General features: G+C 42.2%; 1 protein-coding gene across 1 annotated transcript; it reads right to left on the reverse strand.

Moving 5' to 3' along the window:
• Positions 1-6,150: 6,150 nt before the first annotated feature.
• LOC141284662 (uncharacterized) lies at positions 6,151-12,936 on the reverse strand. The gene is made up of 4 exons (XM_073817654.1): positions 12,711-12,936; positions 11,027-12,566; positions 9,859-10,930; positions 6,151-8,984 (listed from the first exon to the last, which is right to left on the reverse strand). The coding sequence occupies exons 1-4, from the start codon at positions 12,912-12,914 to the stop codon at positions 7,121-7,123; spliced, it is 4,680 nt and encodes a 1,559-aa protein (XP_073673755.1). The 5' UTR covers positions 12,915-12,936; the 3' UTR covers positions 6,151-7,120.
• Positions 12,937-14,668: the final 1,732 nt, after the last annotated feature.

Genomic DNA, 14,668 nt, shown 5'->3' on the forward strand with positions numbered 1-14,668 from the left:
GACCTGGCACCTGCTCACAGTGCCAAAACCACTGGTAAATGGTTTACTGACCATGGTATTACTGTGCTCAATTGGCCTGCCAACTCTCCTGACCTGAACCCCATAGAGAATCTGTGGGATATTGTGAAGAGAAAGTTGAGAGACGCAAGACCCAACACTCTGGATGAGCTTAAGGCCGCTATCGAAGCATCCTGGGCCTCCATAACACCTCAGCAGTGCCACAGGCTGATTGCCTCCATGCCACGCCGCATTGAAGCAGTCATTTCTGCAAAAGGATTCCCGACCAAGTATTGAGTGCATAACTGAACATAATTATTTGAAGGTTGACTTTTTTGTATTAAAAACACTTTTCTTTTATTGGTCGGATGAAATATGCTAATTTTTTGAGATAGGAATTTTGGGTTTTCATGAGCTGTATGCCAAAATCATCAATATTAAAACAATAAAAGGCTTGAACTACTTCAGTTGTGTGTAATGAATATAAAATATATGAAAGTCTAATGTTTATCAGTACATTACAGAAAATAATGAACTTTATCACAATATGCTAATTTTTTGAGAAGGACCTGTATTTTCTAATGTTAAGATTGCACAACTGTCTTAATATTTTTCATTAGTGTTTCAGTTTTCTCTTGTTTTAGGACTATTCTGAATCTGGGGAAAATTGACCTGCTGGGAAAGGACTTAAAAAAACACAAGCAAGCAAATTAAATACACATTTTTTGCTGAAATTCATTGTGCTGTTTTTGTTAACAGGCATGGTTTATTTGCTCTGCCTTATCATTGTAAGTGTCCGGGACAGCTGAGGAAGTGAGTGAGATCTGGTGGAGCTACTCAGGGAGGATATCAAATTCCAGAGAGAGAGACAGAGGAGAGAAGAGCACAGGAGAGCAGGAAGAATGGTTAACGAATAAATTAACTATTCTCTCAAAGAAGAGACAACAGTGCGTACATTACATTTTTCAATGGCTTTTTTTTTAAATGTCACTTTGTCAATAAAACAGCCCAATTTCTGCAGTTTATTTTTGTGATGCAAGTAAAAAAAAAAAAGAAATGAATATGTGGCATTTTTGTCATTTATTTGTAACTGAGCTAAGTATATTGTTAATTTTTGCAGCTTATAATTTTTACACAAATTCTTTTATACATTTTTTTTTGTCCTTTAAATACTTTTTACACATTAAAACAAATCATTCTATACATTACTCAAAATACTTTTTACAACAACTTAGGTTTAACATCAGAAAAACAACATCAATTTTAAGCCCAGCCCTGCAAACCCACGGCAAACTGCCAAAACTGTCACTTGGGGGCGACTGGCCAGCACCTCCTCAGCGACTCAGGGGACAATGGGGTGGACAGTGGAACAAGGCATGTCAAACACTCTGGAGACCACTGTTAGGGTTTACGTGCTGGATGGACGAGACAAGATGCGAAGTACTATATTTAATAATCTTCTGACAGGAACAAGGCAAGAACACGGAGGACTTCCACACACGAACATACGTTAAAGACCGACGATTAACTGAAAACAGAGACTGACTTATAGGGTGAACTGATAATTACAGACAGGTGCAGGGAATCACAGAAACGAGGGCTAAACCAAATCACATAGATGAACAGGGGGAGACAACGAGAGAAACCAATGATCAAAACAGACATGACTGTGACATTACACCCCCCTCCGAATAGGTGCGTCCTCGCGCCATAGAATAAGAAAAACAAAACAGAAAAGAGGGGCGGAAAACCATAAAAACAGAGTCCAGGATGGAGGAGGCTTCGGCGGAGGACGCAACCCAAGGAGGGGGACTGAAACAAAAGTCCAAATAGCAGAACAGACAGTCCAAGGGGGCGACGATGGTGGGAGGAGCCAGGGAGGACACAGGAGTGACCCGGTGCAGGAGGAAATAAGCAGGACCCAGACCACAGCCATGATGATGGCCCACGGTGGAGCCGACGGAGGGAGGAGCCATGGTGGTGGAAAGAATGCCGACTCCAGGGGGCCGACCGACAGAGGCGGAGCAGCTGGCAGAGGAGCCCGAGGCGGAGACCTGGACTCGGAGGCTGGAGGCGGAGCAGAGGGATCCTCCAGCCGAGACGCCGATGGAAGCTGGCAGCCCCGCGGCGAGCCCACTGCACAGGTGTTGGGCTGAGGGTGAGCTGAGGGGCTGTCAGGGGACAGCGGCGGCCAGGCAGACATGGATGTGGATGACAGAGGGTGGGTGCGTGGGAATTCCAGGCAGACATGAAGATCGGGACAGAAGGATATTTCCGTGAAAAAGTCAATAAGATCCCCAGAATCTTGCTCAATCTCACCCCCAGCAGTGGGCAGGGCTCTCTATCGCCCTCTCTTGCTCCACGTCACAATCCACCGTCACGGATGTTGATGCCGGCTCTCGCACCTGGTCAGACGGGTCAGGCTCTGGCTCTGTCGCTCTCGGCTCTGGCTCCCCATCTGCGGTGGGCGCGGGCTCCAACTCCGCTTGTCAGGGTGATGGTTGGCTGGGTTCTGGGTCTGGAGTGGGGCTGACGTCCTCTTCGACAAAGTCGATGGTCCATGACGATTTGCAGGATGCCAGCACCCACTCGATGTAATCCGGCAGGCTCTCTTGAGGACCCTCCCCGGATAGCAGCGCCTTGGTGGTAGAATTCAGTCCGATGTGGTAGTCGCATAGGCTGCTATCCGGGAAGTGTGACTGGTTTGCCAGGAAGAGAAACTCATGTGCGTGGTCCTCAAGAGAGCGTTCCCCCTGCCTCAGGAGGATCAGGAGAACAGTAGGGTCCATAATAAACTGAAAAAAACAAACACTGAGAAAAAACGGAAAAGAAACGCAGGTAAAGGTGCCGGATATAAACTGTTTCGGTCGGTCTTTTCTGTTATGATTTACGTGCTGGATGGACGAGACGAGATGCGAAGTACAATAAGAACAATATTTTTAATAATCTTCTGACAGGAACAAGGCAAGAACACGGAGGACTTCCACACACGAACATACAACGTTAAAGACAGACGATTAACTGAAAACAGAGACTGACTTATAAAGGGTGAACTGATAATTACAGACAGGTGCAGGGAATCACAGAAACGAGGGCTAAACCAAATCACATAGATGAACAGGGGGAGACAACGGGAGAAACCAATGATCAAAACAGACATGACTGTGACAACCACTCTGTATGATGTTCCACTGGCCAGACACTTCTCAGAAGATCCAGCAGCACTGTCATGTCCTCCCTACTCAGACAAAAACATTACAAAACCTGTCCAGCACTGGCACATTCAGCTTTATCCTGCAGTACAGGGGTGCAATCTGATTTAGGGAAAGAAGGAAAAGAGAAATTGTTTAGAGCTATGAAAGTGATTGGTAGAAGAAATATTGAAAAACTTTAGTGAACTTGTAGTAACTACACAATGGGGAAAAGCTACTAGCCATATTTAAAACCTTAGTTAAAGGGATAGCTTATGCAAAAATGAAAATTCCAAACCTGGAACAACTTGAGGGTGAGTAAATGATTACAGAATTTTCATTTTTGGTGAACTATCCTTTAAGTAAAAGTGTTTTATTGCAAATCCCTGTTGAAAAAAAAAAAAAAAAAACAGAATATGCTGGTAAGGTAGGTTTTGGTGCTGGGATGCTGGTTTTAGCTGGTCCTGAGCTGGTCATGTGCTGGTCCTGAGCAGGAGGGACCAGCACATGACCAGCTAAGGACCAGCTTAAATCAGCTAAAACCAGCATCAAAACCTACCTAACCTAACTTTTTAAGTTGATTGCTTCATATACTGTTGGGTAGTTTAATCTACAACAATGCATCATGCTGTAAAATACTTTTCAGGATTTCTCTCCATAGAGTGGACTACTATGGTGCCCCGAGTTTAAACTTTCAAAATGCAGTTTAAATGCAGCTTCAAATGATTCCAGCCTAAGAAGAAGGATCTTATCCAGCAAAACTATCGCTAATAACTTGTCATTTTTAAATGACAATTTATTAGGGATGGGACGATAAATTGTTGCAACACGAATCGATAAATGATTTAGCATTGATTGAGATTTCTGAAAATGTCGCAATTTGTTCTCAAATCAATTCTGAGCTTAATTTTGAACAGCAGATGGCACTGCTTGATTTAGAAACAGCGGTGCTCTGCTTGTTTCCAAATCCTCAAATGCACTTAATCCTAAAATAACCATTCATACAATTCGAAAAAGTTAAAACAAATTACAAGGGTGTTCACAGTGGGGTGTGTTTACATTAATCTCACGTCAAAGCATTCGGAGGCGAGGTGAAATTACACAACTCATCTGAATGCACAAGTGCTTAGCACTCTTCTATGTGAGCGCTTAAGTGTGCAGATAAAAACTAGATTACAGACTGGTAAAATCTAAACTCAGAATGGACTCCAAAGAGAAACGCGATGAAATCGGAAGATCTTCGAATCGATCAGCGAATCGATTTACCATTCCATCCCTACTATTTAGATACTTTTTAAACTCAAACACTAGTCTTGTCTTGCCTTTTTTTCTGGTCATTTTATGTTCTCCCTCAACTTCAAAAATCTTTTTTTAAAATCACCCTACATCGCTGCAGAAGTAGCCTACCGACACAGTGTTTGAAAAGTTAACATGCAAAGAAGAACAAACACCCTTAACAAAGAAGGTAAAACAGCGATGTAGGATGCTTTTGAATTTGAGGGAGAAAATAAGATTTGAGTTTTTCGACATACCCTAACAGTCTTGAACCTGAGAAAAGCAGAGTTCAGGCAGAGCAAGACAAGATGAGCTTTTGAGGTTAAAAAGTATATAAATTGTAATAAAAAAAAAAATAAAAAAACCCGAATCGTTTCGCTAGATAAGATGCTTCTTCCTCGGCTCGAACTTCTTTAAAGAAAAACATGAATATCTTGGATGACAAGGGGGTGCGTACATTATCTGTAAATTTTTGTTCTGGAAGTGAACTTCTCCTTTAACAAATGTACTTCCTTACAGTCCACAAATTGTTGCTAACTATATCAAAGGCTACACCCAAAGGACTTGGACCGGTGTTACGGTTTAACTGGTTACCATGTTATCTGGTGACCAACTTCTGCGCCAGATGTGAAGGACCGAACGCTGCAGATTCGCCGATTCTGAAAGCACAAACTGACGTGATATTAAGCTGTCTAATAAACGCACACTTGCTCATTACATGATTTTGGTATTCTTGTAAAGATACAAATCATTGATATGATCGCCCGTAGCGGCTGAAATACGGAAAATAAACAAAAAAATATTTTTAGCACGGGTTTCAAACACGCGCTAAAAACAGTTGCGCTGTCTATTTGAGTCACATGTTTCCAAAGTATTTCTACGAGAAAAACGGCAAAAACAACGTGTAAATAACGTCATTTTTTATATTTATCAAACGAGACATCAGCTAGTCTCTGAAGAAAATGTACCATGTTTTTACTATAGTAAATAGCGATAGCGTTAATTAAACCACAGTATCCTCAAATTTACATATGTCTGGGACTCCATGAAATGTACTTCAACATAACAAACCATAAATGGTAATATCCTTATACTATAATATTAACGGTTTTATGCAACAGGAACAGTAATTGGAAACCCTTGGCGGCGTGCACTTTACTTTGGGACACATCTATTGATTAGCATGCTCAGTTGTGTTTTATTAGGGTTAGAGCTTAACTCTGCAAGTAAGTGAATCTCGTGGACCAGATCTGAGGACCCGCCCTCTAACTACAACTTAGTTTGTGGCATGCTTAGCAGACTTTGAGCGACTGGAGATGATGGATTCCAATTAGTGAAGGGACTTCTCTTTCCTGTGGTGAAGGGTAGATTGGCAGGACTTTGGCTATGTAATAAAAACACGATTAAATAAAATTGCTGCACTAAAACAATATGATTCCACCTTCCTTTGCTAAACATCTATTCATGTTTCTTTTATATTTGTCTGTAAAAGGATTTTTCATGATTACGTTATGCTATAAATTATGACTTTCATTACTTGCCATTTAGAAAAATGTGATCTTTTCTTCAGGTCTTATGCTTTTTCTCCCCTCGAGACATGCCCACACAAAATCTACCATGATATCGCTAGTTCCCATGAAAATACGTTTTGTTTTTACTAAAAACAAAGTTGTGGTAACACAGTGGCTCAATCGCTATGCAGGTTTTATTTAGGTACAGATAACAGGGAGCACATTTTCCATACAGTGTGACAATCATGGCATTTTTTGACAGTAAGTACAGAGAGCAGGTATGAACATTTGTTTTCTTTGCACCATTTCTATCAGGCAGGGTGTGGAGCATGAAGTCCTTGGGTAAACAAATCTTACAAAATACCGTTAATTGGCTTAAGCATTCAATGATTGTGATAATCGCACATCTTTAGAAATCAACAATTAATTACATTAAAAATACACTAAAAAATGACAACAAAATCAGGAGTCCATCAGCATTACCTTGTGTAAAGTGGAATGCTTTTTCATTGTGTACAGCAAACATTTTCATCAATACAAAATACCAGATCAGATGTTTTGGCGTTTGTATCAACAACAAAGCAGTGATTTATGTTCCCTTGTTACTAACCAAATTTGTATAAAACACTGGCAATAAAAATGTATTTCATCATACACAAGAATAATTTGTCTGAAACACGCTTTTTATTTCAGACGCGTCTGGACCACATTCGAGGAAAATGTGCAAAACGAAGAAACAAGCGTTAAGTGCCAGAAAACAACTACTTCATAAATAAGCTCTTTATATATCACAGCCAACTGAAATCCTTTAGTGACAGAGGCTTTAGTTCAATTACATATAATAAATTTGCATATTACAAAGTCTTAAAAGCAATAAAATAAACACTGCCAATATAGCAAAGCAGTCTCTTTATTGATGTTTTACTGGTATCTTGGCCAGGAAGTAGGGTTGAGGCTTAAAAAAATTTAAAAACACTGACCATAGCATCAACTGGCTGACACCCGTATTGTATAGTCCATGAATTTTGTTCCATCTGAGTAGAGTGAACATGGATCTCTAAGCTGACTCCTCTGCTATATGCTAAAGTGCCAGATAAAGTGTCTTTGAACAACGAGGCACCATACTAGACCTCTGGAGCACACCACTCAAAGTCTTTTGCAGTTCTGCAGTGAGAAGTTGCAGCTGTTGATGCTGACCCTCCTCCTGCTCTGGCTATCTGCCACAGGGGATAGTGTCTGAGTCAGGCTCACTTGTGCATTACTAAAAGATGCTATCCTCCCACTCCCGGCAATCTGCAAGTTGACAGTGGTGGCATAACTGGTTTTTAATGTCGCTTTGGACCCTTGATTAGGAACACTGTCTTCTGTTTTGTCCTCAGTTGGGAATTGGATGGGACTCTCTCTCATATTCATATTTGGGTTAGCTGGAGCAACATAGGGACAGATCAGAGTGCTCCGACAAGTAGATTCCGCAACCTCTATGTCGTCTTGCTCTGTCTCAGTTTTAGTATTGGGCTCTGTGTTGTATTTTGCCAACATATCATTTACATCTGGCCAGGCAATGCTTGTGAAATGTTTCCCGCTATAACTGGTCGTTGTTAGTCTGACAGGTGAAAGAGGACCAGGGCTGATAGAAGATGGGCTGCCACTGTATGAACCCCCACGAGGACTTGTTAACCCCAAATCTGAACCCACTGACCATCGTCCACTTTCTGCCCAAGATCTGCGTTCGTATCTTGTTGGACTGGGTGGTCTATCCCCTAGAGCGACAAAGGGCAAACTGGTTCCTCGTAGCCGCCTCTGGCTCTGAGAGTTGGTTGCTGAACATGAAGACGTTCCCACTGGGGTAGGAGAGATGATTCTGGGTCCTCTTTGTGTAGAGTTTGTTTCCACTTTTGTTGGAGAAGATGCATTTGTTAATGAGGGATTCCTTGGCTGCGGATTAGCAAAGCCCCATACACTTGCAGGAATGCCAATAGGGGGTGGCGAGGTGATTCTGGGGCTTTCACAAGGAGATAATGAACAAGCTGATGTTGATCTTGAGATCTCCAAAGATAGAGGTGTAAAGAAGCCACCTTGTCTGGGGGCTCTGGGATTTGGTGGCTTTGACACCAGATGACTGGAGTGGTTTGGAGCAGGTGGAGGGGAGCAGATTCGGGTGACTGGAGATGGGCAAATAGAAGGGGACTGTACACGAGAGCTAGGCTCAGAGGACGGAAAAGGACGAGCCACCCTATTGTGCAAGGTTGTTCTTTGAGAATCGTGGAAATGAGGGAGTCCACCCGCATTTGAGTGTGGTGCTTTTTTGTGGTTAGTGGCCCACCCGTTATTACTTAAACTGTTGTTATTGTTATTATTACCATTTAAACTGTAAGAAGGCTGTTCAAGAGCAGCAGAGTTTGGGCTGTTAGCAGATGGAACTGAATGTAGGCTAACTGGAGGTGCAGGAGATACTGACCGTTGACTACGGTAAGGAGGAGGGGACTGAACTGTTGCTGGACTAGATCCAAGACTGTTCGATCTGAATGGGGATGGACAAGATCGTAGGGGCTGACTCCCTGTCCCAATGCTGGGTGTACTCCTAAAACCTGAATCAGCACTTGAGTCCAAGGTGATAGGTTTAGGTGAGGGTGACCTTAGCCTTACAGAAGATGTGGGCAGAGGAGAGGAGCTTACAGGTGGGGAAGCAGACTGAAGATGTGCACCTCTCTTGGCCATGGTATGAGAAATTGTCTGACTGATACAAGAGGCAGCAAGAGACTTTGTAAGAGCTGAGGCTGTTGAGGACTGTCTAGAGTTCTGGGCACCTCTAATTGGAGAGGGGGATCGCATTCTCAGGTTTGGGCTAAAGGCAGATGGTGGTTTTGCATCTAATGGACGTCCACAACCAAAAGGAATGTTTGAAGGCTTATCATTAGGAGCCTGAGAGAAGGACTGCTTGTGAGGAGAAAGGCCAGAAGTCGAAGTATCCTGAATCTGTTCCTCGGTCCGCAGTGAAGTATGTGACACTCTGAAAGATAAAACAGATTAAAATTAAATCAAATACTTACACTGCTGTCATATAAACTACAATGGCATAACCCAGAGATACTCAAATATGGCTTGTGAAGTCCGCTTTCATTGGAGTTTAGCTCTAACCCTGATTAAAAGCAGGGGTGCCCAAACTCAGCCCTGGAGGGCCGGTGTCCTGCACATTTTAGCTCCAACTTGCCTTAACACACCTGCAGGAAAGTTTCTAGTATGCCTACTAAGTGTTTGATTTGCTGCTTCAGGTGTGTTTAATTGGGGTTGGAGCTAAACTCTGCCGGACACTGGCCCTCCAGGACCCAGTTTGGGCACCCCTGGTCTGTCCTGAAGACATTGATTAGCATGCTCAGGTGTCTTTGATTAGGTTTAGAGCTAAACTCTGCTGGAAAATGGATCTCGCAAGCCAGATTTGAGGATCTCTGGCATAACCTAAATGTCAACTGGATACACCAGGGGTGCCCAAACTCTGTCCTGGAGGGCCAGTGTCCAGCAGAGTTTAGCTCCAACCAGCTAATCAAGCCCGCACTAGGCATACTAGAAACTTCCCCTGGATGAGTGTTGAGGCAAGTTGTGCAGGACACTGGCCCTCCAGAGTTTGGGCACCCCTGGGATACACCCTATAACAGCGTTCCTCAAATCTTACCCTGGAGGGCCAATGTGCTGAGTTTAGCTCCAACCCTGATCAAACTCATCTACCTGTGATTTTATAATAATCCTGAAGACAGTGATTAGCATGGTCAGGTGTGCTTGATTAAGGTTAGAGCTAAACTATTCAGGAAAGTGGAACTTTGTGGGCCAGATTTGAGGATCCCTGCACTGTAGCTACAGCTTGGTTTGTGGCATGCTTAGCAGACTACCTTTGAGCGACTGGAGATGATGGACTCCAATTGGTGAAAGGACTTCTCTTTCCTGTGGTGGAGGGTAGATTGGAAGGTCTTTGGCTAGTAAACCTTGGTAGCTCATCCAAAGGAGGTCCACCTACAGGGGGTGTAGAGGGTGGGCTCAGAGTCTTTGAGTTATTGCTCAGGTCTTCTTTGGATTTAACATCCGGCGGACTACACTTGCCGCATGAACCAAGCAGAGGCGTCAGTTTTGTAGAGCAAGTTGTATCCTCCTGCAACTGGACTAAAGGGTATGATTGCTCTGATCCTTCAAAGATGACTACAGTGTCCAGAACACAGTTTTTCACAGAGGCTGCTGACTGTGCTGGAGGACATACACCTGGTTCACTAACAGAGGACACTGCAGGTGTTATTTCCTCCATGCTAGTGGTTTCAGTATCAGCCTGGGCCTGCTTGGAATTCAAATGTCCTGTATGCATTTCATCTTGTTTATCATCTATAGACAATATGGTTTCACAGTGCTGTACAGTTAAGTCCATTTTCTCCTCTACACTGTGAATCTCTTCTTCTAAATGTTTAATGATTAGTGGGTCAATAATAAGTTCACTACTTGGGCTAGAATTGCTCACAAAAGCAGAATTCTCTTCTTGCAATATCTCTCCTTCTTCAGTACTACTTATTGCAATGGATTTGTCCACAGCATTTAAATGGTTCTCCTGAAAGTCAGCATGCTGGTCCAATGAAAGTTCGGCTGGGTTGGATGGCATTTCTGGCTCAGCTTGAACTTGAGTTACAGAGCAAGTTGGAAGTGACAAGGATTGATCTCCCTCTTGTACTTTAGACTCACATATTTCTAAGGAGCTTTCTCTTTGGTCTGATATCACAGAGGCCTGTGATTCCATAACAGTTGTTAATGTTTGAACTGAAGTAGCAGATGAAAAATACAATGAATTAGATCCATTTGTTGAGATCTCATCTGGGGGCCCAATGACATTGCAATCATTTTCTTGGTGATATGTTGTAGACAGTTTCTCCCTTAAAATGATGTGACCAAAAGGCTCAGTAAGTGTTGATACTGAAGATTCTTCTGCAACAAAACAATAGGCAGCATTTTATTAAACATAAATTTAAAAGTTATATCACACAAAAGCATAATTGAATAATATATGGATTAGGTACTCACCCGTTGGCTGATTTAGCATTCTTACATCCCCCTGGTGCAGCTGTACTTGCCGAGACTTGGGTGAAGTGCTTCCTTTTCCCTCCACTGACCAAGCTCCCCTACTCACTCGTGTTTTCTTCTGGTGTAGTGGTACTTTCATGCTGCTTGCTTTTGCTGTGTACATGCGTGCAAGCATTTGCACTTTATTAAGAATCTTTTCTGAGTTTTCCACCAAGCATTGATTGACTGGTCCACCCTCAAAAAATCCTAAATCTGGTACCTCTTCCATTCCTTCGTAAAGGGTACGGCTACACGTTACAACCTTGCTATGACGAGACCATCGGCCAACTTTAATCTGACTGGGAAGGCTATCCAGGTTTCCATTAGAGGACATCATAGCTCTTGTTCTACTTCCGTACTGAAGAGATGTATCCGCTGTCTCTGTTCTCTGCAGATTAGATGTGTCTGAAATGTCTTGATCACATGGTGAACGTTCATGTTTATGCTGCACCTGGGTCGTTGTGCAATTTAGGGATGTTTCGTTTTTCTCAGAAGCATCTGTATGTTCACCACAGCTCTTTTCCTTTGAGAAAGGGACTTTCAGATTGTTTTTAAAGTCTTGGCCAGTTCTTTCTTTCTCCTTCCAGAGTTCCATACGGGGGTTGAACTCACAAACATCTTCATTCTTTTTATCTGCAGGCTTGCTGTTTAATAATTGTTTTTGTTCTTGCATAACATCTGAATTTGCAAGAGGAATGTCTGTATTGGCAGATTCCTCATGGTTGAAATTCTGGTCAACTTGGTCTGACATTGGGAGTAATGAAGATGCTGTGTTGGTTTCGACACAGTCTGAGCGGCTACTCTCAGACTCAGCTAGACTGTCTTGTCGAACACAAACATTGAATCGAGATACTGAATCCTTTACTAATCCAGCAGGAATATGAGAGAAGCTGTTTCTTCGGGTTGTCTGACCCTCCTCAACACTTGCCTCTGCTGCCTCATAATAGCTGCGTATCTTCTCAATAATCTGCTTGTCACTTTTGGTCAGTTTTTGCTCAGGTTCTACTTTGGGAACAGGAGAGCTGTCAGTTGTTTTTATCGTAGTAGCAATATGAGCACAAGCTGGTTTAGCCTCACACACTTCGTCATCAATGGTTTTTTCCAAATTATCAGACAGATGAGGTTCTTCATTTTTACTAACAGAGTCCTCAGTGTCTTTTTCCGCCTTTTCACTTGTGGTCTTTAACATTTCTGCTTTGGATGATTCACTCTGACTGAGCTCTGGTAATGTCAACTCCCCTGACTGATTTACTTCCTTAGAGATATGCAATAGTGATGATGATGATGCTTTCTCAAGTTCCTCTGATGGAGCAACATGTGCTTCACAGGATGGATAGCTGTCCTCATTTTTGTCTGACCCCTCTACCAGTGTTTCTTCTGGCTCTGATCTTTCGGTATCGTTGGTCTGATGTTCATTTTCATCCACCTCAGCTATTAGTGGTTTGGATTCTTCTAATCGCTGTGGCTCTGACGGCTGGACTTCCGGGGACTCTGGAGTCAACTGGCACAATGGAAAACAAAAATATGAGTAAAATGCCATTTCTTTTAACTAGAAGCTTACATTAACAGCATTTTTGCTACAAAATCACTGATGTCAATGTGTGAATATTGTTTGAGGTTTCAAAATGTCTCGTGCTATACGTACCACTTCAGACGTTAGCTCTGCCATGCCTTGTCGAGCACGGCTCTCGTTAATGAACTGCATGATTTCCTCGGTAATGGACAGTGTTGGTGGTGGAGGGAGTGGAGTCATGTCGTCCTCGTCCTGGCATAAAGCCAGATCATCACGGCCAGATTCAACTTCAATGACAGAGGATGCCAGAGTACTGGTACTGCCCGAAGAGCCCATACTATCAGCCTGTGGGCACAACTCTCCTTCACTGCCAGCCTGAAAACCCATTAAACGGACAGAAGTAACCTATGAAAAACATTTTATCACAGCTGTGATACCAAAAGTATAAACAAAGCCTATTGCTACAAGGTTGTATTATGTCGCAAAAATTATATAATCAAAAGGGTCATGGCATGAGAAATCAAATTTTCCTCAATCTTTTGGCATACAAGAGGTCTTTGTACCATTAAAACATCCTGCAAGTTTTATAGCGTAAAACCTCCCCCTTATTATAAACAAAGCATTTATTTAATCAAGCTCCAAAAACGCCTTGTTTGGATTTGAGGTGCCAGGATGACGCCTGCTAAGTGCTGTCATCTGCATAAACACTGCCTCCAGAGCAAGACATCGATGAATAGTCATCTTCTCACCATAGGCCCCACCCACTGGCATTCAGTCGCTTAGCAGCTTGACACTTGAATACGATTAATGAGTGTTGTGTCGCATCAAAAGCAAATGGAAATTACAGTCACTGCCACTATCTTGTCTACACTGGATACAGTATACAGATACACGTTTGCTTTTTTAATGACAGTCCATGTGCTTGTGTCTGTCGTCAAAAGGACAAATGGAGTGCTTCGTTTTGTAAATGAAGCACAGTGTCATGGAGAGTTCACAAAGAAACATTTATTGAAAGATGAAGTGGTACTAGATCTGATTGCAACTGCATCACAAACATCACAAACTATAAGTAAGTATCTTAATGCTTTGTCTGGAAATGGCCATTTTTTGTGATGTTGATACTGTTTTCTATGCAATGATGTTAGCCAATCATAACAGTGGCAGATTACTGACTGAAGTTTTAAAGAAGTTCACTTCCAAAACAAAAATTTACTGATAATGTACTCACCCCCTTGTCATCCAAGATCTTCCTGTCTTTCTTTCTTCTGACGATAAGAAATTGTTTTTTTGAGGAAAACATTTCAGGATTTCTCTCCATATAGTGGACTTCTATGGTGCCCATGAATTTGAACTTCCAAAATGCAGTTTAAATGCAGCTTCAAAGGACACTAAATCATCCCAGCAGAGGAAGAAGGTTCTTATTTAGCAAAATATATTATTTTCTAAAAAAAAAAAAAAAAAAAATTATATACTTTTTAACTTTGTGCATTCCGGTTCAAGACAGTTAGGGTAGGTCGAAAAACTCCCATCTCATTTTCTCCTCCAACTTCAAAATCATCCTACATCGCTGCAAAAGTACCGACCAAGTGTTTACAAAGTGAATGTACAAAGAAGATCAAATGCCCTTTACAAAAAAAAGGTAAAACAGCGATGTTGGACGATTTTGAAGTTGGAAGAGAAAATGAGGTGGGAGTTTTTTTACATACCCTAACGGTCTTGAACCGGAATATACAGAAATACACAGTAAACAGAGCTAGACAAGACATGCATTTGAGGTGAAAAAGTACAATAAAATTTTCACTAGATAAGACCTTTCTTTCTCGGCTGGGCTCATTTAGAGCCCATTGAAGCTGCATTTAAACTGCATTTTGGAAGTTCAAACTCATGGGCACCATAGAAGTCCACTATATGGAGAGAAATCCTGAAATGTTTTCCTCAAAAAACATAATTTCTTTACAACTGAAGAAACAAAGACATGAACGTCTTGGATGACAAGGGGGTGAGTAAATTATACATTTTTGTTCCAGAAGTGAGCATCTCCTTTACAGGACCCAGTCCTTAAAACAGGTTGTTTCAGAATGCAAGGCACA

This window comes from Garra rufa, chromosome 14 (assembly GCF_049309525.1).
Source record: "Garra rufa chromosome 14, GarRuf1.0, whole genome shotgun sequence".
NCBI lineage: Eukaryota > Metazoa > Chordata > Actinopteri > Cypriniformes > Cyprinidae > Garra > Garra rufa.